Raw genomic sequence first — 21,946 nt, 5'->3', positions numbered from 1 at the left:
CCTTGCAGGCTTACGGTTCCAAGGGCGTTCCCTTAGCCTTAGCCTGGGTGGGGGTTTCAGCTTCTGATACCAGTCAGGGCAGTTCCCAACAGAGAGGTCTGCATCTTAGACCTGTTATTGCCCTCCCTGTCTGGAGGTCAGTTTACAAACCAATAGTACTGTTTTAGGCATAGCTGTTTTGTTTTGTTTGTAGATACTCTTTATTAGTTTCAGGGAAGTCCTTTCTCTTAGTTTACTGAGTTTTTGTCGCAAGTGAGTAATTTTGTGGAAAACATTTTGCATTCACTGAGATGAACATAGGGTTTTTATTTTAGTCTTTCCATTGTGGTGAATTACATTGGTTGACTTTAAATGTTAAATCAACATTGCATTATTGGAATGAAGCTCACTTTGTCATGATGTATTATTTTCTTAATCTACTGTTTGATTTGGCCTATGTGCATAAACCACAATGGTCTTAAAATTACGAAATTTCAGTTGATCAGCTATATTTTGTAGTTTAGTTTGGCATTGACCATTTTTTATACCAGCTGAAGATAAAGATGATTTGGGCTCTTTCAGGTAATGGAATAAGATTGACATTTCCTTGTTAATTTTTTTAGCAGTTTTACTTTGGTGAGATTTGGTTGTTTTAGGTTTTCGGTGATCTGTTGAATTCCTGGGGTTTTTGAATTTATTGCATACTCAGTGGTGCAGGAGATCTTTAGTGAGGATTGGGCTGAGGTCCATGCTGGGTTAGCACTAACCTCTTTTGCCCATTTTCTTTCATTTTCAGTTTAGAGCATCTCATCTTTATTATTTTAGCAGTGCTGAACTGGTGGTTTCTCTGGTCATTTTGCTTTTCTGTAGGATTTTTTACTTTATGTGGTTGCTGTTTAATAACTGCATGTTTTTTTTTGCAGTTTTGAATGTCTAGATATTTTCTGCTGGCATGATATCTGTGGCTTTGCTTGTTGCTGACTACTTATACATGAAGATACTTTGGTTTGGCTTGTGTTCTGTGGAATAATAGTACTTGTGGAATATTGAGATGTCTTTGAAACTTTTTTTTTTCAGGTAATTTACCTGTATGAGATTTAAATGTGCTAGATTTTTTTTGGTGAGCATTTGCTTTTGTATTATTTTAGGTTTGGTGATTCCTTCTTTGTGAAAGAAATATCTGATGAGGTTTTGCTCGATCAAGTTGATGATTTTCACTAGGCTTGGATTTTTTTAGGTTTCAGTTTATTTGTTTGTTGTTTTGTCCCTTTGGGCTTGTTTTGTCCAGTAGATTTTGCTTTAGGCTTTGATAATGGGTTTTTTCCTGTCTGAGAATTAATGAAGTTGTAGTGTCCCTGGCTAGTTTATAAAGGTGTTTTTCTTTGACTACTAGGATGCTGCTTTACGGTTTTAATTTTCCAAAGTTTTGATTTTGCAGATGTTTTCTGTGGACCTAAAGTTTGTTGCCTAGTTTGACACTGATTATATTTTTTACCAGTTAAAAAAAATTGTAAATGTCTTAGTCATATCTGGATTCTGTCGAATATTTATATTGGAAAAAGATTTAGATTTCCTTGGTAATGCTTTAGGAGTTTTAACTAGATAAAATTTTATTGATAGATCTTGTTTTTGAGCTGTTATATTCGTATTACTTTAGAGTTGGTGGTTTTTTGATGTGCAGATTTTTCACTAGCTTTTAGTTGTCTAATTTGATGGTTATTAGTCCCACTTGGGTAATATCTCTTTACAATATGCTGTGCTGTTTTTCATTAATTTTGATTTTGTTCAGATATTTTTGACTGAGATTTTGGTTGGCTAGGTACTTTTGAATCACTTAACAGGTTTAGCTTAATTTTGGGTTTAATTTTTTTTTGAAATGGGTGAGCTTTAGCTTGATCTGATTTTGGATGACTGTGGATAACCATGAGAGGTTTATGACCTTCAGTTAAGTTTTCAGCAGGTTGACAGGCATCAGGTCTGGTAATTTTAGCTCTTGATTTAACTGGTAAATTCAGATAATTTGAGGGTTGTTGGCTAATTTGTTGTAGAGCAGAGCTTTACTAGATTTAATCTTCAGAGATAAGTGTGTTTGAGAGTCTCCAGATCCTTGCTGAGCAGGTGAATTTTACTGAGTGAAAGTCCGACCACTTTTCCTATAGGAATGAATGTACTGAAGTGAAGATGATGCCTGTGCAGATGGATCCACATGTCGTCTGTTTTTCATCCTGTTGTGTCATGCCTGTCTTACAGGAAGGAAAAAAATACCATAAATAACCTCTCACTTATGGATTCAAAATCTTGAATGCATAAGCTTTCTTTATGCATTGCTAAAACTCTATTATCATGCACAGAACAGGAGAACTCTTTTCTCTGAGATAACCACTGTATTGGGAGTAGAGCTTTGGCTCAGGAGGACTCCCCAGATATCATACTTTGACTCCCAGCACAGAGTCACAGAGCCTGCCCTGTCTTCTACCCCTGACTGTTGTTGTGGAGCAGAACATGAAGCTCTCAATTCTCTCACCAGTTAGTGCACTATGTCATAAGAACACAGTCTCCAGTCTAGAAAAACAGGTTTACCATTTACTGTGTAGCTACCGTTTACTGAGCTGTTCTTAGAAATGGGCTACATGTTATTTTTATTGCTCCCTAATTCTAGCAACAACCCAGGGAGTTAAATAAAACCACTTTCATTTTATAGATAGAAAAACTAAATAAAAAATTTAAGCAGCTTGTTTAAAGTCTCAAAGCCAGTAAATAACAAAGCTAGGTTTTAAAAACATGACTCTCTGACTCCAAAGCTTTTATTTTTGTTTTTACCTGTTATGCTGTTGTGGAAAATTTTAAAGTAATGCATTTTTTTTCTAAAATTCCACAATAAAGAGAAGAAAACTTTTCTCTTTTGGGATATTACTTCTTTAATATGGTTTTATTTTTGTTAGTCTTTTGCCCTGATTTGGGGAATTAAGCTGCAAGAATAGAATAATAGAATAAAAGAGAATCACACAGTTAAATTAAAAAACTTACTCTTTATTATAAGAAATATATGTTATGGTTAGATTTCTAATTAGAGATAATATGAACCACAATATTCAGCCATTAAGATAAACATTCAATTAATTTAAACCCATGGTCAAGTGAGTGAATATTATTTAATGTTAAAAGTGCAGAAGTCTAGAAAGGCCCATTAGTGGACCTGGCTTTTCTAAATGGGGCATATGAGTACTTTCCTTTGTCATATTCCATGCTATGTATTTTTCAGGTATATACTAACAGCGCCATTGACTGCACTTTAACTGACAGCATATCAGAAGTTCATCCTGTCACAGTGCCTGAAAGTGTTCATTAACCTGAAAAATCCACCGTTTAAAGGACTGACTCTGTGTTTCTATTGAAAATTACCAGTACCTACCCTTGTGGTGTCCTTTATTCCTGATGTGGTCCATTTAGTAAAATGGATTCTTGTCAGTAACTGTGTTTGAGCATCTTCACAATCCAAGAGTAAGTAAAAGTGAGGTCACAAGTAAGAAGAACCAGTGAGACAATAGTGAATTTTATAATCTGTTTTTTCCTATTCCACTCTTTTTTAGAGATAGGATATATTGTGCTAAAAGAGAACATCATGACTAAATTTGATTGAAGAGTTCCTCTTAAACAACAGAATCAATGGTTGTCATTTACTGTGTCTGTCAGTTCTCTTTTGTCTTCCTCCCTGAGGCTGTTGTGCTGTGTTTCACTCCGCCAAGTTTTTCTGCATGCCTATGCTAAGTTTTCAGGAGGTTTTGGTAACCTGTGTTTCATTTATGCAACAAGCACTTACTGACATATTTCTATGGGCCAGCCAGTAGCCTTTGGGCATATTTCATATTTTCTCTCAGCCATGTTAGTTGATGGCATTTCTTTTAGTTTTTTCTCTAGAGATTAAAGTTTTCTATTTGAAAGGATCTTTCATGCTTTCTATTAGACATTGCTATGGAATCCTTTAAGTACTTTACCAAGATCCCCTATCAAAATTAAGCTCCATCTGTCTTCTTGTAGTATTCTCTCCTTTTTTAAAAACCTGTTTGTCCAGTAATAACACTTATAGTAGTTGGCTTTCAGTAATTTACATGTGTCTACTTCTCCTACTAGTTTAGTTACAGATTTGCTGTCGTCGTCAACTTCACATGCTCTGCACATCTGTAGCACTTTGCATCAAGTTTTATTGTGCAGTGTAGATGTCTTACATATTAGAGTAATGCTTTCTGCTAGCATAAATAGAACCTAAAATGTATAATTGCTCTCACTCAGGAGAAGATTGTTACTTTGATTCAACCTTGTTATTTTAAGTCAGTGGGCAGCTTTACTTTATTTTATTTATTTTATTTTTTATTGTTGTTCAAGTACAGTTGTCTCCATTTCCCTCCTCCCCCAACACCAGCAATTGCCACCTCCCACCCCTGATCCCACCTCCCTTGGTTTTGCCCATGTGTTCTTTATAGTTATTTTATAGAATGATACATGGATTCAGTCTTCTTTTATTTTGTGGTCCCACCATCTACTAAGGCCCCATCAACACCTGGGGAAAAAGCACGTCTTTCCCTATAGAGATTTCCTCCCAGGTTGTGTGTATGTGACATAAGTTAAGTTAATTATATAGTATATTAACGATGCTAACTTGTGTGGAAAAAAGAGAGTTAGGTAAGGGAAATCAGAAGTGCTAGTGGAGGGGATATTGAAATAGATGTTAATGGAAGGCACCATTGAGAAAAATGACAAGTGACCAAAACTGTGAAGGAAGTTGGGAATGAACCCTGTGGTTTCCAGAAGAAGCATATTTTTGGCAGAAAAACTGGAGGTGGAAATGTGCTTAGTTTTGCTGAGGACCAGCAGTAGAGCCAGCATTTCTTAGGGGAGGGAACAAGGAAGAAGCATAAAGAGATGATGACAGAGAGGAATGGCCCAGATAGGAGCCATTGCAAGATTTTGAGCAGAGCAGTGATATGAATTAACTCCTGTTTAAAAAGATAACTGTGGCTATAATGTGGAAAGAATGACAGGGAAGAGGCAAGGATGGAGGCAGGGAGACCAGTTATGTGTAATAGCATGGTCAGAGATGGCGATGGTTTGGACAAGGGTGGATGAAGATGGGCAGAGTGTTTAGATTCTAGATTTATTTGCAGTTAGCATTAAGAAAGTTTGCTGATAGATTGGATAAGGCAATTCAAGGAGAGAGGAGGCACAGTCTTTGGCTTTTGATTCACTGTAAAAATGAATTTTAGGCTGAAAAATGTCATTACATTTTTAAATCATAGCTAATTTTATCTTTAATTTTAAAATCTGAAGCTAATTTTGAAATAAGTTATAAAATCCTCATTGAATTACATTTATAATTTCCTTGTTCAATAGACAGTCTACCCTGTGGTGTCAGTCTGTCCTGTCTTGACTCTCTACTTTGTCCTCTGAGATCAAGCCTCTCAAATCCCATGTGCTCCTGAAGACATTCATGAGCATTATATCCTTTTACTGATTTTTTTTGTTATGTACCTAGTAAGAATTTTATATTCTTTTCCTCTTTTTTTCCCCTTTGTGTTTTGTCATTCCTGTAAATTCCTATACTTAGGCAGGGCTTATGAATGATATTTTTACAGAGGCCCTGCTGTGTTTGGAAACCTGGACGTAGCTTGCATGTTTTGAAGCCATCATATTTTGGTACTTGTGATTTCTGCTATGGCAGTATACACAGTTAGCAAGTGAATACATACTTTCAGTATTTCAAATATGTTGATAGTCTTCCAGCCAAAATACAAATAAAGTAATGAGAGCATATACTATAATTGGTTTATGAGATTGGTGAGATACTCTGTGTGGAGTAACTATGGGACACTCATCTTTCTAAACAGGATCCTCTGAGAATTAACTATTTCATAAATCTGTTATTGTTTGAGTAGCAACATCTATAAGACACAATATGGCTTCTTCTTGCTTTGGTGTTGTTAGTGAGTGGTGTCAAATTTCTGACTACTGATTACCAATACTTTCTATCAATCTTTGCCTACTGGAGACACAGGCCATAGTGAGCAAGCTTAATGCTAAAATTTGTTTCTTTGGGAAATTTATGAAACCCTGGATTCAGGATCTGTGGGAAGAAAATTTGTCTTTGGCTATAAGAACCCCCCAAAGAACTCTGGGGAAATACTTTAACTCCAGTAAGAGAAGGGTGGGCTTGGCATGTAAATACAAAATGCCTCTGGTTGACCCAAACAAATTCTTTGTTTCTTTCCGTATAACCTTAAGAATTAAATCACATAATGAGATGATTCTTTAAGAAGAGATCAGTTAAAGGTAAAGAGAATTACACTTTGTAGGTGGCTTTTCAAGTGCTCTGTGGAGATTGGGGGGGGGTGGTGAAACATCAGCTTCACTCACTGAGCAGAGATATCTGTTGACAGGCATAATGTTCCATCTCAGAAGAATGTTTTCAGGCCAAGAAAATGGAAAATGCCATGAAAATATACCCTTTGGATTAAGAGTTGTTATGATGGTTTTCATAATAATTTTCTACATTGTGCCTGTTTTTTTAAAAAAATATTTTAATTTTTATTTTGTTTTTAAATTTTATTAAATTTATTGGGGATGACATTGATTACTACAATTTTATGGGTTTCAGGTGTACAATTCTATAATATATCACCTACAGACTGCATTGTAGGTCCACAACCCAAAGACAAGTCCCTTTCTGTTTATAACTGTTGTTATATTTGGGCAGGAGCAGTAGTGCGGCCAACTGTATGGGAGTTGGGGGTGTTCCATTCATTTCCAACATGAAAAGTCTACATTCTGAGCCCTGGCTGGCGTAGCTCAGTGGATTGAGCACTGGCTGCGAACCAAAGTGTCGCAGGTTCGATTCCCAGCCAGGGTACATGCCTGGGTTGCAGGCCATAACCCCCAGCAACGGCACATTGATGTTTCTATCTCCCTCCCTTCCCTATCTAAAAATGAATAAATAAAATCTTAAAAAAAGTCTACATTTTGCAGCACTCTATCCATTTGTGAAAATTTTACTTTATATATTAGCTGACAAAGCCATTTATTTCTATAAGATCATCACTCCTGGAACAGCAGATCATTTTAGTTTGTTTATCATTTTTTTCTTTCCTTTAATTTTTCCACCATTCTACAGTATCAATACTGTGACAAAATTTCTTGTCACACCAAGTACACAAATAAAAATATATTTAATTAATATAAAATATAACATTTTTCTGAGATGAAATAATCATTACAAACCTTTTGGTGTGAGGGTAGGTCTTCTAGTTATTATCTTTATGTCTGCCCCTCAAGTTCATGATTGACATAAGGTGGTAATTATTTGAAGGAAGTTATAAATAGAGCAGCAGCAGATATAGAAAGCTTAGAATCAGAGCTTTGCTTCTGTTTGGGTAGGAATGTTAAGTGGCTGGTATAATATCAGAGCTTTTAAAAGCATTAGAAGAATTGATGGAAGCAGTGTGACTATGCTGAGGTCAGTGGTGTCAAGTTCATAATAAAGCATAGTGTCATCAAATGTGTTTGAATAAAATGTCATGCCATATGTGATGACCAGGGCATTTGTTATAGAGGTGGTGGGTGAAATTGTGGCTACAAGTATAATAGAGTCAAAAAATGTGGAAAGGACTATTGAGATAGAGGAAGTGGGAATGTCCATTGGATCGGGGTAGCCACAGGTGGTATAGATAAACTGGAGGCAGTAGATTTGTAGTGGAAGGTGATGAAATGCTAAGAGATGGGGTGAAATCAGATGAAGTATTAGTTGTTGCAGTAGTGGAAGCAGCAGAGGATGTATTGGCAGCAGCATCTGTGTTGGTTGTCAGTGGCTGGTTGAGTGGTGGGGAAAAGAGAAGTAGTGGGTATAAGTGCAGGGATGGTAGGTGAAACTGTGGTAGCAGCCAGAATGGTAACATGAGCCCAAGTGGGGATAGCCAATGTGGTTCTCACTAGGAAAGATGCTGTAGAAGAAACTCCTGCACCAGAAGTAGTAGTGCTGACTGGTGGTGCTGAGAGAGGAGGTTGGAGGTGGTAGGAGCATCTATACTCCCAAGAGAAGGCCTCAGGTAGGTCTTGGTGGTTGTAGAGGGAACAGAAATGGTCATGGCAATGGACGTCAACCTCCAGATGATGGGGAGAATGCAGCTGTGGTGGAAGCAGCCTATAGCTTGGTGTAAATGGATAAAGTTGCAAGTGTTGTTGGTGAAGCAGTGATTACAGGAAATTTAGTGACATTTGACATGACACTTGCTGTTGGGTTTCCAGGAATGTTAGAAGAAGCTGACTGATTGGTGTAAAGGTAGGTTTAGGGGTGTGAGAAGGAGAGGTGGTTGTAGGAACCAGTGTTTATTAGTGGTTGACAAAGGAAACAGTAGCAGGAAGCACTGTTGAGGCAGAAAAGACACTGATATTGTGGTCTTAGTACTGACAGCTGATATAGAAGCAAAGATTATTGCAAAGGAATTAGACATAGGGGTAGCAAGGATGGTGATTTCAGGAAGCTCAAAAATGTTCATTGGCGTACAATCAGGTTATTGAAGTAGACACATCCTCAGATGACGGGCTGGCTGCTGTGATGACATCAGATGTGGAAGTATCTAGAGGGGATGAGTTAGTTACAGTGGTGGGGATTTCAACTGCTGTGGGAGGGGTAGAAGACTTGATGGTGGCCCCAGGTGGTATGTTGATGGCAGTGACTGTAGAGGTGGTAGGCTTGGAAATAGTGACTTTTGTTTCCAGGAGAGAAAACTTTTTAGTAGAAACAAGTGTTGTGGTGGGTATGGTGGATGGGGCAGCATATATGCTTGTAGGAAGTGATGTTGAGTCACACATGGTGGTAGTTGTAGCAGTTATAGCAGAAACAGGTGCTGTACCAGCTGATTCAGATGCTGCTAGAGCATAGGCAGCTGAAATGGAAAAACTGGAACTGACACCTGATGTAGTAGTTGTAAAAGATTTCAGATTGACAGCTGTAATGACATTTGTGGAAGTGGCCTGTTAGTCTTAACATCTTTGAAGTTACTAACCTGATGGGTAGTTAATGTGGAAGTGGATGTAATCATGGGAGTTGATGGTGGATTGGGAGGTGATGGTGGAAAATGAATTCATGTTTGTGGTGTTGATGATATGTGAGCAGCAGATGCAGCCTTAGGGACAATTGATGTAGTGTGAATAGAGAATGCTGAAGTGTTGATGGAGGATATCCTGATAAATAAAGTAACCTTTGTATTGGTGGCCAGAGTTCCAGTAGTGGTGACCAACTTTATGGTTGTAGTGGGGTTTGTGGATAAAATGATAGATTTGGTAGTAGTACCCACTGTTTTGAAGACAAGAGTGAAGTTGGTGGTGGCACTCATATTCTTGTTAGAGGGAGTTGGTAGGAGTGTAGTGGCCATCATGTCAGTGGTGATGGCCTTAGGTGATTGCAGAAGTGGATGACGTGGTAGTAAGTGCCACAGTCTTGATTGTAATAGAAGATTTGTTGCTGGCAGCCACAGATTTGGCAGTGGTGAAGAATATAGGTTTATAGGTTATTGGATTTGGTGGTAACTTTCTACCAGGTTGAAGCAGACAGGACATTGTTGGAAGATGGTGATGTGAGTGTGGTTTAGGTTTAACTGAGGGCCTTAAGGGACATTTGTTTAGGTAAGGGTTGGGTTTTTTACTGCATCAACTTGGATGATATTTTTGGGTGCCAGGTACTTGAATAGGTTTATATGGATAGATATACAGTGGGACAGAATGTTTCTGCCCAATAGGATGACAAAATAAAGGCACCTTTGGTTGAGGTTTTGATTGCCCCAAAAAGGGATGCTGGGGGCATAGTTGGAGAGGTCTCAGATGATGTTTTGCTGGTTTGCTTTTCTGTTGAACAGATGCTTTTGGCTTAAGTTTTGAGCATCTTAATGATTTGCACTTAGTCAAATTGACCCAAAAGTTTTTTACTAGTTTGCTTTTGACAATTTTTGCTTGACTATGTTTTGCTTTATGATATTTTTTTTCATGAAGTTTCATTTGGCCAGAAGTTTTCTGTGGTCTGAATGCTGATGGCTTGATGTGGGTTCGTCCATTTCTTTCACCAGTTGAAGCTGAGTGTGGTTGGGGTCATTTGCTATTTTGTTGGAAAATGGTTCTAAAAGTTGTTTTAGATTTCCATGGTAACTTTTTGTCAGTTTTGATTGAATGAGATTTGTTAGCCATAGATTTCTTTTAAGATTTTATTTATTTATTTTTAGGGAGGGAAGGAAGGTGGGGAGAGAGAGAGAGAGAGAGAGAGAGAGAGAGAGAGAGAGACATCAATGTGCGGTTGCTGGGGGTTATGGCCTGCAACCCAGGCATGTACCCTGGCTGGGAATCAAACCTGGGACACTTTGGTTCCCAGCCCGTGCTCAATCCACTGAGCTACACCAGCCAGGGCTTAGCCATAGATTTCTTATGCATTCCTGATTTCTTAGGATTTGGGGTTTGCTGATACATTGGGTCTACTGGAGGTTTTTTTTTGTTTGTTTGTTTGTTTTACCAAGAATTGTTTGGGCACACTGATGGTGCCCAATCCCATTTATGTCAGTTTTCTGTTCACCCAGTGGCTGCTTGGGTTGTTTCAGTCTTTTCTGTGCATTTGTCATTATCTTTGTATTTGAGAACCTTGCTCGTTTTGACCCAGTTGTATTAAAGTAGTATTGTGCACATTTTGACACCAATGTGCAGGGATGAAGGTCATATCAGAGTAAGAACTTATCTTTAGGTACCTAGCACCAAAAGAAATGTGGACAGAGGAAGAGAAATACAGCTTGAAAGGTACAGAGCCATAAGTGAGTCAATGCAAAATTCTTCAGTCATCAAATATGTAAATTTGTAAACAGATTTAAATTTTATGGAGGCCTAGTCAAAGTTGATTAATAATATAAAAAGTGGGCATTTCATAGTTTTAATATCTATAGGTTCATGGCTTATCAAATATTTAGATAAAACGTGTGATGCTCTTGGTTTAAATCTTGGCTCTGATGCTTTTAGGCTATTTAATAAGGGATAATGATAGTTTTGTGGATTAAATGAGTTAATATTTGGAAAGCTCTTAGTGATTGGCAGTACCATACAAGTATTAAATTAAAAAAATTGTGCCAGCGATGGCTCATGTATATTTTCTCTGTCCCTTCTGTCAACATCCCAGTTCAGTGGCACCAAGTTGTCCCTATTAGGTGAGGTTGTCAGGTTTCTGAGGCTAAATGCAGACAGAGAATTTTTTTTCCATCCATTTTGTCACTTTTTAATTATTAATTTTTATCATGGTAATATACTTTATAGAACAAATGCTACTCCTTCACATCTTAACCTGCTCTCCAGAGGAAACTGTTTCTAACTCTTTTAGCTGTTTCTTCTATTTGCCTCCATATTTTAAAACCATTATCTTAACAGCTATGTTAAAAGTGGTGGTCTTTTTAAGGGGGCAAACATACTTCCAGTAAAGTATGCTCATCTTAATATTCACATGTCACATCTTGAATGTTTACATATGTTATATATGTTTACACCTGTGTGCCCAGAGCCCAGATGAAGACAGGAAAAATCTCTGGCTCCCCAGGGGCCCCTTTTGGCTCAATTAGAAAACCCTCACAGCAGCATAACCCATCCATCACCATAGATCAGGCTTCCTCAACCTCAGTACTACTGACACTTGAAGAGCCTGTTCTGGACACTGTAGGATGTGTAGCAGCCTCCCTGCCCTTTACCCACTTGAGTAGGCAGAATAATACTCCCTCCCCACCCCACAACATGTCCATGCACTAATCCCTGAAACCTGTGAATATTTGTTACATGGTCAGTGCGAAGTAAGATGGCAGATGAAATAAAGGTTGCTATCAGCTGACCTTAATATAAGGAGATTATCCTGAATCACCCAGGGCCCAATGTAATCACAGGAGTTCTTAACTGTGGAAGAGGGAGGCAGAGTCAGAGGAGATGTGATAATGGAAAGTCAGGTTGGAGTGATGCACTTGAAGATGGAGGAAGAGGTCATAAGCTATAGAATTCAGGCAGTCTCTACAAGCTTGAAAAGACAAAAAAACTGAGATTTGCCTTGAGCCTCCAGGAGGAACACAGCCCTCCAGACACCTTGGTTTTAGCCCAGTGAGACCCAATTTGGATCTTTGAACAGAATTTTCTGGGTGATGTATCATGTTTTATTGTTTGGAACTTGATATTAAAAATTATTTAAGTAAATTAATCCCTATTCTGGGCCAACAGCAGCTTAAGGAATTTCACCTAGAATAGACTGTTTTCTTCCTGTTTGATCACACAGATCCCTGTAGTTCCCCTTTATAAAACACTTGCAATAATTTGTTGAATGTGTTCTCCAGCCAAATGTCAACCCTATGTACATTGCTGAAACTCAGGCACCATGTACAGTGCCTACACATGTAGACATTTGCTAAAGTGAATTACACTGAATTCCATGAACCATCTTAATGAAGAATTTTTCACTTTTCACTCAACCTGTGACTGCTGAGTTGTGTATAGTAAACCCAGTGCTACTGGTCATTGCAGAATACTCAATGCAGCCACAGCTATTTCATTTGACAGAGCTGCAAGTATAAGATGCACAATATAAGCTCATGAAGCAAAAGTGAGGGGAGGGCTCTGAGTCTCCAGTGAAAGTTGTTCCTACCAGGAATAAGGGAAACAGACGATTGGAGAAAAGTTAGCACCAGAGAAGGGGCGTGCTGAATGTGAAATGAAGTTGATGGCTGACTTGCAAAACTGATAAGCCCATGTTCTGCTGCAGTGTCAGTGTGGTGTGACTCAGCTAATTCACTTTACAAAGGCTCATGGGAGAATGGAGAGGAATGAAGAGGAATCTTTCCTTATCAAATGGTCCCTCCAGGTGGCCAACCTACCCTGGTAACTGAAATAGGGTCTATGCCAGAAATGGCAAGAATTGCCTGTGTTAAAGTCTCTAGGATGATAAAATGATGGCTACTAAAGTTAAAGTCTCTAGGGTGATAAATGATGGCTACTAAAAGTCAAAGGATAAAGAGCTCTTGATGACAGGAAATATGCTTTTAAGTACCTTTGCACATGGTTCATAGAAAAGTGCATAAGTGGAGGTCATATTAAGGATTAAACTGGAGTTGGCATGAATCTGTCCAGTTGTTGCTGGCAGCAGCAGCAGAGGCAGAGAGAGCTGACAGTGCTGAGCTTCTGATGGCCCCATGCTGGAAGATTAGTGGGATGTGGGTTTCTTTGAAATGCTTAAACAGTATTTAGGTTTAGAAACCAGGTAATGTTAGTGATACTTCACAAGGAGGTTGGTTAAATCTGGCATGTAGTGCCCTGGAACAGGAGTTCCAAGCTGTTCTAACAGGCCAAATACATATGGATACAAATACATATAACTCTGACTTTTATACTTTTCACAAAAAGTTGATGCGATCTTTTTGTGTGAAAGAATCAAAAAACAAGAGTCAGAGACAAATACAATTTAGAAGTGACAGCAACATACCTGACTGATATTATTAGGTTGATTGAGTGCAAGTAAGTCTATAACCATATTTACTGGCTGCATTCTGAAAAGCACTTTTTTTTTGCTATAACCAAAATTCATTTTGCTTCTACTTTGATTAAATAAAATACTGCCTCATATCTCATTTAGACATTTAAATTTGCTAGAATTGATAGAATGGACTTTTAGCTTCATGAATGAATCAATGATGCTATCATTATAGAAAGTGATTATATAATTTGAGAGCTATTTTCCTGGGTCATAAAATGATCAATTCATTAAGATATTATTTTATGTTTTATGTTTGTAGCTTGTTCTGCTATATTTAAGAAAACACCTTTGAAGTTTTATTAATTATATTTATTTTATTGTTGTTTAGTCACAATTGTCCCACCTTTTTCCCCATTGCTCTCCCCTGCCCCATCTTCCCCACTCCCACAGTCAATCTCCTGCCCCCATTGTTCCTGCCCATGAGTCCTCTATTCATGTTCTCTGGCTTGCTCTTTTTCCTACTTTCTCTCCTTATTTTACTTTCCCTGCCCTTCTGGTCACTGTCAGTTTGTTCTTTATTTCCAAGTCTCTAGTTCTATTTTGCTCATTTGTTTGTTGTGTTAATTAGGTTCCACTTATAGGTGAGATCATATGGTATTTGTCTTTCACTTCCTGGCTTATTTCACTTTAATATATGTTTATTTTGTTTTATATTGATATATTTATATATCATTTTATTTCAATTTGTATTTCTTTTCTTAGAAATTATATTTAGTTATATTTTTTATTACCTAGAATCCCCAGAGACATGTGCATTTCTAGGAAAAGGCAGTAAAATTGATATAATTTTATAATTTACCTTGCTGCCATCTCTTCCCTTTCTGTGCAGGAAGCCAAGAGCTCTTATATGTTTTGTTGCATATCCATTTGGCTTTAAGATGCTGAGTCATGCCACTATGTGCTGTTAGTTCCCCATTAGCAATTCAGCCTTCTCCACTTAGCTGTTTTCCTGGGTAGGATGACCATACAAACTTTCCTATGTGGGTTTCTTTGACTGTTAGATTTTGACTGGAGCCTAGTGATGAAAGCAATAGGAGAAGGAGAGAGGTAGGGAGGGGTACTGTCCTGGACTCTCTATGCTGTTATGCATTATCCTGCAGTAGTTACATCCCTTAACAGTAACAGATCCCACTAGGTGGCCTTTTGTCCACTGTCCAAACTCTCGTTGAGGGTCTGGTATTGGTATTTGATCCTTTTGCCCCATCAAGCCTAGGCACACTATAAGTTCCACTGTGGCTAGACCCTAAATGCCTCAATATCCCTTGTTTATACACTTAAACCTGCCCTTTTTCTTTCTTTTTTTTTTTTTAAGATTTTATTTATTTATTTTTAGAGAGGGAAGGGAAGGAGAATGAGAGAGAGAGAAACATCAATGTGTGGTTGCTGGGGGTCATGGCCTGCAACCCAGGCATTTACCCTGACTGAGACTTTTTCTTTAAGTAGGTCCTTTATTAAATGCCTTTGTTAAAAATAAAGTTCTTTGTTTTATTCTGGGAAACTGACTGATCAGTTGTTCATAGGTATTAAAATATAGATAGAGTGGCAGTCATCATGACAACGATTGTTGCTCAATAGTACTTTATTTTATTTCTTGGTGTGCTAGTTAGATCAGGGTTGATTCCAATGAAATAATTGGATTTCATTTTTTCTATGAGCTCAGAGCTCAGAGATTTCAGAAATATCAATTCTTATTTTTCATATTTAAGGATGAAAGGAATTGTTCCCAAAGGTCCCGGAAAGCATTTAATGCAGCTTGATTGGGAGTTGTCACGTGCAATGTGGTAGAGGGAGGGGTTGTGTTAATTTGACTAGTAGCTGTGGCAGATGCTGTGGTGGTTGCTGCTGGTGTTGTGGTAGTGAGGTCTGTTGACAAAGTGGTTAGGTTCTGTTGAGGAGGTGGTGGCTTCTGTTGTGGTGGTGGTTGCTGTAGTTGGTTCTGTAGAAGTGATAATGGTTGTCGGGGAGGTGGCTTCTGTGGTACCGATGTTGGTTGCAGTTGTAGTCTCTTCTGTGGAAGTGGTGGTGGTTGCTAATGTGGTGGTAGATTCTGCTGTAGTGGTAATGGTTGCTGTTGTGGTGGCGGGTTCTGTGGAAGTGATGGTGGTTGCTGTTGTAGTGGGTGCTATTGATGTGGTTGTTGTGGCAGTGGTGGATTCTGTAGGAGTAGTGGTGGTGGTGGTGGTTGGTTCTACTGAATTGGTAGTGACTGTTTTGGTGGTGGATTCTGTGGGAGTGGTGACAGTTGGTGGAGTAGTGGTGGCTTCTGCAGGGATAGGTTTTATAGCTACAGGAGTTTTTGTAATTACGTGTTGAGGTGGAATGGGGCGAAAAGGGGGACGGTTAAATATTTGTTGGAATGGTGAATTTGGAAAGCCTAGAAAGGGTGGAGGCTGTCTAATAGGGTTCAATGGATGGGGCAGAAATGGAATGGGCCGTTGTCCAGAGTGAGGATGATGAGGAAGAGAGAATATGACTTGGTGGACGAAAAATAGGAACAGGGGGTGGCTAATAACTCCTGGACCACGGAGAACAGTAAGCTGTGCTGGACCCCTCTTGAATGTTGGGGTAGATGGGGTGGTAGCTTCTGGAAAGGTCCATGGGGTCCCCAGGGAACTCTGTGGCCATCACTGGGCTGTGGTGATAAAAATTGAATAGAAACAAAAATAGTTTTAATTTAATCACTTAAAGTTGAAACATTAATATGTGTACTTTTAAAAGTCATATATTCCACTGAAAAAATAAGTTAGAAGAAAAAATAGAATATTTGGAACTCTAGTAGTCAGTAAAGAGTAGAATAATATTAAATGCAAAAAAACAAACAAAACAAAACAAAATACAAGACAAATACGACAACTTACTTTCTGACCTAAAGATTTTGGAGAGGGCCAAATTACCTAGACTGCTTAATGAAAAAAGCGACCTTTGGAAGTTGCTTCAAATGGAAAGTAAATGCTCTAGCAGAATGCCTAGCATACATTTTGGTCCTGTCCAAAGTGTCCACAGAGACACTTCATCCACGCTGACCCTTCTACCACACCCATGTACCATGATCAGCTAGGCTCCTGAGGTGAGAGGGTTGTGACTGGCAGCCACAACACAGTTATTGAACCAATAAAACATTGATAGCCTTTTTGAAAAACCTACTAATTCTGTAAACCAAAAGATAAAATAAACATTATGGTATGTTTGGACCCAGGGCATTTCCTAATCTTGCCTGATTTGGATAGGACTAAATTTCAAAAATCTTTTGGCATGGACCAAATGGCCTCATGGATGTTTTGTATGGGACCAATGTCCTGCAAGGCAGTGGAATTACCCAAGAACACCTTTCTCATTCCCCATTCCAAGAAATTAGTGAGATCCGAGGCTCTGAACCATTAATTAATTTTGTAACTGGTTATTGAGAAACTATTATATGCAACACATCTTTTAGGGGCTAAAGGAACACATTAAAGATATGAATGTCTTGCATAAGTCTGAAATCTAGTAGAAACCATAGCCTCCCCTCCCCCAAGCTACAATCCAAGGAAATACAACAAAAAGTCTATGGGAAGCAGTATAGTGTGTTCAGATAAAGACAATGGAATCTGATTGTAAGAGCCAATTCTACTGTAGCGAGTTAGCTGAGGTGCTTACACTTTCTAAGCCTATGCCTCTTTATTTATAAAATAGCTCTAGATCTAATTTTTACCTTATATAGTGGCTGATAAGATTACATATATACTATGTAAAGTGCTTAGACATAGTAAATAAGGTAAAAATTTTATAAATTTGAGCTATTTCACACTCTATGATTGCCCAGATGGCAGTTGCCAGCTTTGTATGTCTGACAAAAGATCAAATAATAATTGATACAAGTACAAAAAGGTTCTAGATGCAAGGGCAGTTTGGAGGGAAAGTTTATTTTTGACAAAAGAGAGAGGATTAAGGATTGCCTAGTAGAAAAGATAGCATTTGAAATGGGGCTTAAAGAATAGACTAGAATGGGGAAGGGGAAATCAAATTAAATGAATGTAAGCCATGAACAGTGTCAGAAAAATACTAATCCATTTTTAGAAACAGAACACCAGTTTATTTTAAACAAGTTTCAGGAAGGTACAAGACTCTAGTCACTCTCTTGTAACCTTCAACTTCTTGTCTGTGTATCTTTTTACCCTATTGACTTCAAAAACATCAAACTTTTAGAGCAACCCTATACAAATTACCTTCTCTGTTTCTACTTCCAGGCTGGTGAACATTGCTGGAGAATGATACAAATCCCCAAATATTAGAAACACTAGAGACATACAGTGTCTACCCTCATTTGGAACCTCAGCATTGCTAATTCATTCTTCCCTGTGTTCCACCACAAAAGACTATCTTCTCAGCATCCGTGCTCCTCTTCCTCTTATCCCCCTAGAGATATGATCTTGCCTTCTACTTTACAAAATTGAGGCTATCACATGAAGGACTTTGCATTTCTGCCCACACACCTGTAAATCTCACCTATATCCAGTTGCTCCTTCTTCCTGTTTACAACTAACATCTTCATCTGTGTTCTGTATGGGTCTCCTCTTCCTGCCCAGGGCTGTTCCTCTCTTAATTATTACATTTCCCTTCAGTGTTTTTTTAAATCCCTGGCTCTGTGATCTCAGGCTGTATAATAGCAATTTACATCTCATCTACTAAAGAAGCCCACTGACCACCTAATGTACTCCTGCCCTATTATCACTAGGTTATCCCTTTCCATTCCTAGCCAGATACTGGGGAAGGCTAGACTAGATTTTCTGTTTCTGCTTCCTAATATCCTATTCGCTTTTTATCCTGGATTCCATCTCTGACACACAACCTAATGTCTTTTTATAAAAGTAAGCCATCACTCAAAAATGACATAAAGAATTTAGCATAGAATTTGGCCTATTTCGATCATCAGTGAAATTAAATGTTACGTTTTGTAAACTTCTTAATAATGTTGAGTTAATCTTATGATTATTTTTAAAAAGCTGTATTAAGCCTTTCTAATGCAGCTCAGGAGTTGAAAAACAAAGCCCTGGGCTGAATGAAGCTTGCCTGATTTGGTAAATAAATTTTATTGGAACACAGTCATATTCTTTTGTTTATTGGGGCTGCTTTTGTTCTCCATTGGCTGAGTTGAGCAGTTGATGAAGAGACCATATGGCCCACAAAGTCTAAAATATTTATTACCTGGCACTATTTGGAAAAAAGTTTGTTCATCCTTGGTTATTATTATAAATCTATGCCATATTTCCCAGATTTAAGTCCCTTGGAGTCAGAAATCAGTTTTTTATACCATTATTACACCACTATCAATAGGCAGTATTAAATACATATTTATGGATGCTGTTTGGATATTGTAGAAATTTCATTTTTTGACAAACGTCACTGGATATGGAGGTGAGGGTGTGTGGAAGGGGCTATATCTTTCTAAGACTGTGCACTGACTTCATGCACTGTTTTTGCACATCACTCAGAGTAAAAAACCCAAGCAGTCAAAGGCTCATGAGACTGTATGCTATCTAACCCTCTTTATTCCTTCTGATCTCCCTCCTGATCCTGCCTTCCTCTCACTCTGTACCAGGCCTACTAACTGTTCCTCATGCTAGGCAGGCATGCCTCTCCTTCAGATGTTGATATTTTCTACTTTCTCTGCTTGCATGATTTGCTTTTTTACCTCCTTTCAGTCTTTAGTCAAATGTCATTTTCGGTCTGGCTATCCTGTATAATGTCCTATTCAAAAATGTAAACTTGTTCTATTTTCCCCTCACCCCTTCTAAAATTCAACATTGCCTCTTGTCTTTACTGGTGCATCCCAAGAACACATCTGGTCTTCTAGGATTTTTGCAAAGTTTAACTCTAATCTGAGAAAATTCATATACTAAATTTATATTTTTTAGGACATACAAGCCTCTCCTTCATATATAGGTGGGATTCTACAGTTTTATAAACTAGAAAATAATTTGTCTTAAGTTGCATTAGTCTTGTATTTCAGGCTTCTGGAATAGAAATGTGCTATTATTTTGTAAGAATCTTCAGGATGGAGGCCGTGTACATGGCTCCTGGGAAGTTGCCTACTGTCAGTATGAAATACAGGGTTGCAGGAAAGGAACCAAGATACCACTCTCTCTATTATCTCTGAAAATTGCTCTAGTCAACAAAGTTAGATATAATTTTATCTACCTTTCCTAAGTTTGCTTGTCCACAGAATTTTATTTATCTTCTAATCTATTAATGTTTTGGAAAGTCTGAAGCAAAGTTTATAAATATGGCCAGTGAAGTCATCTTTGTCACATGTGTTGAAGAATGATTCCAAAACAGTGGTTTATTGTAGCATGGTAAATTTGATAAATAATTATAATCATTGACCTCAGGCTTTTCATTTGATGTATTGATTTCAGTTGAATTGACCTTAAAATCTTTTTATATAACTCATGTAATTATAACACAATAGTGTAAGAAGTTAATCTCAAAAAACGTATTTGAGTGACCTCAAATTTCAGCATGGAAAAGAATCTTGTAGAATTCAGGTTCTCAGGCCCACAGCCAGATTTTTTTTTTATTTTTTTAAGTTTTGGGATATGGACTTTTTAAAGTTCTGAGATAAGTAGATCACAAGTTTCTGATACAGATATCCATGAAATGAAATATTCTTCTATTTCAACATTATATTATAGATGAGAAATGGGCTCAGTGAAAATGAACCAGTTGTCTAAAAATATTTATATAGATGTCATTAAATGTACCAGAATATAATTCTACTTTATCTGCTTATATTATTACATGTGCTTGATGGCAATGTTGACATTTTTTCATTGTGTAATGTAGATGGATTCTAAAGACTTTCTCTCAGGAAAGCACTGTAAAATGAAGACCTAAACATGAGCTCCCAGTTTTGAATTCAGCCTTGGTACTTTTTGTGTTATCCAGCACTGGGCTCAGTCTACAGCAGATTGTCAGTCATTATTAAAAGTGAAACATATTCTGAGCACTCTCTCCTAACTCTCACCCTAATACCAACCAACATAGTCTATGGTGATTGTTCTTTCTCTGAGGTCACATTATTCCATTGATGTTTTTGGCTATGGGACTTGTCACTTTCTTTTTGTATTATATGTTTTGGAGCCTATCAATGCCTTATAAACGTTTGAATGAAAGTGTTTCTAGAGTGAATGACCTTTTCCCCTCTCTGTTTTTATTTTTCCTTAAGTAAAAAAGGAAAGAGTAAACAGTAAAGAAGGACTTTACTCCTCAATTAACCAGAAGCATGTTAATTGTAACCAATGTGTTTGTATAGATCACAAATGCTTTCTAATTTTCATCTTTACAAATATTTTTATTAAAATGATTATCAATCAGTGATATGTGCATTGATGCAGCATGTCTTTCTAGATATTTATCTAGAAACTTTCTATTTTCCCCTTTCTTGTAACCTTAAAACATTAAGTAAGCTTCAATAATATTTTTCTTACAGTTTTGATTTGTCATGCTTTTGAAAAAGAGAAATAAAGAAAGAGCTGTTCCTGGAAAAAGAATTTGGCTTTCCCAGATTCTACCTAGCCTCGATCCCTTCATGCCCAAAACTACTGGACAGAAAATTTATGTGAAAGAGAAAGGAAAAGGAAAATAGGGACAAGTCTATGATGATAGACATCTGACACTGTATTGTTATATAAAGGAGACATAATTAGTACCAAAAATTTTTTATGAAGTTATAATTAATACAAGTATATAAGATTTCTAGGATTGGGTGACTTACCAAGAACATGCAATAAGAGCCAATAGGCTGAAGTTGAAAGTTATTTTTTCATTTTTTGGTATTGCACCTGAAAGCGAAAAAGATTACCAGTGGTTAGTCAAACTGATAACATTATGTTTTCTTAATTTTAAATAAAAATTTAGAAACAATCCTGGTACATGCTATGTAATATGACAAAAGAGCACGATAGGATTTTATAGATATACTTGAAATTTAGAAGAAAGGAAGGGCATACCTTGATAGTAACATTGCTATGTTTCTGATATTTTATAACAAAATCATGGGACTTGTATTTTATGAAAGGCAATTCCAGATAATTTTTAAATGCTTTTTGAAGTCAAAGGTTTTTTTGAAAAATCTTGTGGTCTCCAGTGGTGGCTAGATTGGAGAGCTGTAACTTATTTGGTTGTACTTTTGATAATAATTGTAAGCCAAAACTTACACATTTCTGTAGATTCATGATCTATATAGTGTTGATGTGACTGGATTATTGTAAAACTCAATATCTTGATGTAATTATTTTTTAAAAAACAAAAAATATAGTCCCTGTGTTACATTTACCTGAAGGGGGAAATAATTGTGCAATGTGCATCTTTTCTTTAACATCAACCTTCTGAGTTTTTTCTGCAAGTGATTCC

General features: G+C 37.4%; 1 protein-coding gene across 1 annotated transcript; it reads right to left on the bottom strand.

Moving 5' to 3' along the window:
- Positions 1-15,116: 15,116 nt before the first annotated feature.
- On the bottom strand, positions 15,117-16,179 carry MUC7 (mucin 7, secreted; the record flags this gene model as incomplete). The annotated part of the gene is made up of 1 exon (XM_036021705.1): positions 15,117-16,179. A coding segment is annotated over one exon (816 nt), but the record flags the coding sequence as incomplete, so codon positions are not given.
- Positions 16,180-21,946: the final 5,767 nt, after the last annotated feature.

Source organism: Phyllostomus discolor, chromosome 1 (genome assembly GCF_004126475.2).
Source record: "Phyllostomus discolor isolate MPI-MPIP mPhyDis1 chromosome 1, mPhyDis1.pri.v3, whole genome shotgun sequence".
In the NCBI taxonomy this organism is placed as follows: Eukaryota; Metazoa; Chordata; class Mammalia; order Chiroptera; family Phyllostomidae; genus Phyllostomus; species Phyllostomus discolor.
This window is presented reverse-complemented; position numbering and strand designations above follow the sequence as displayed.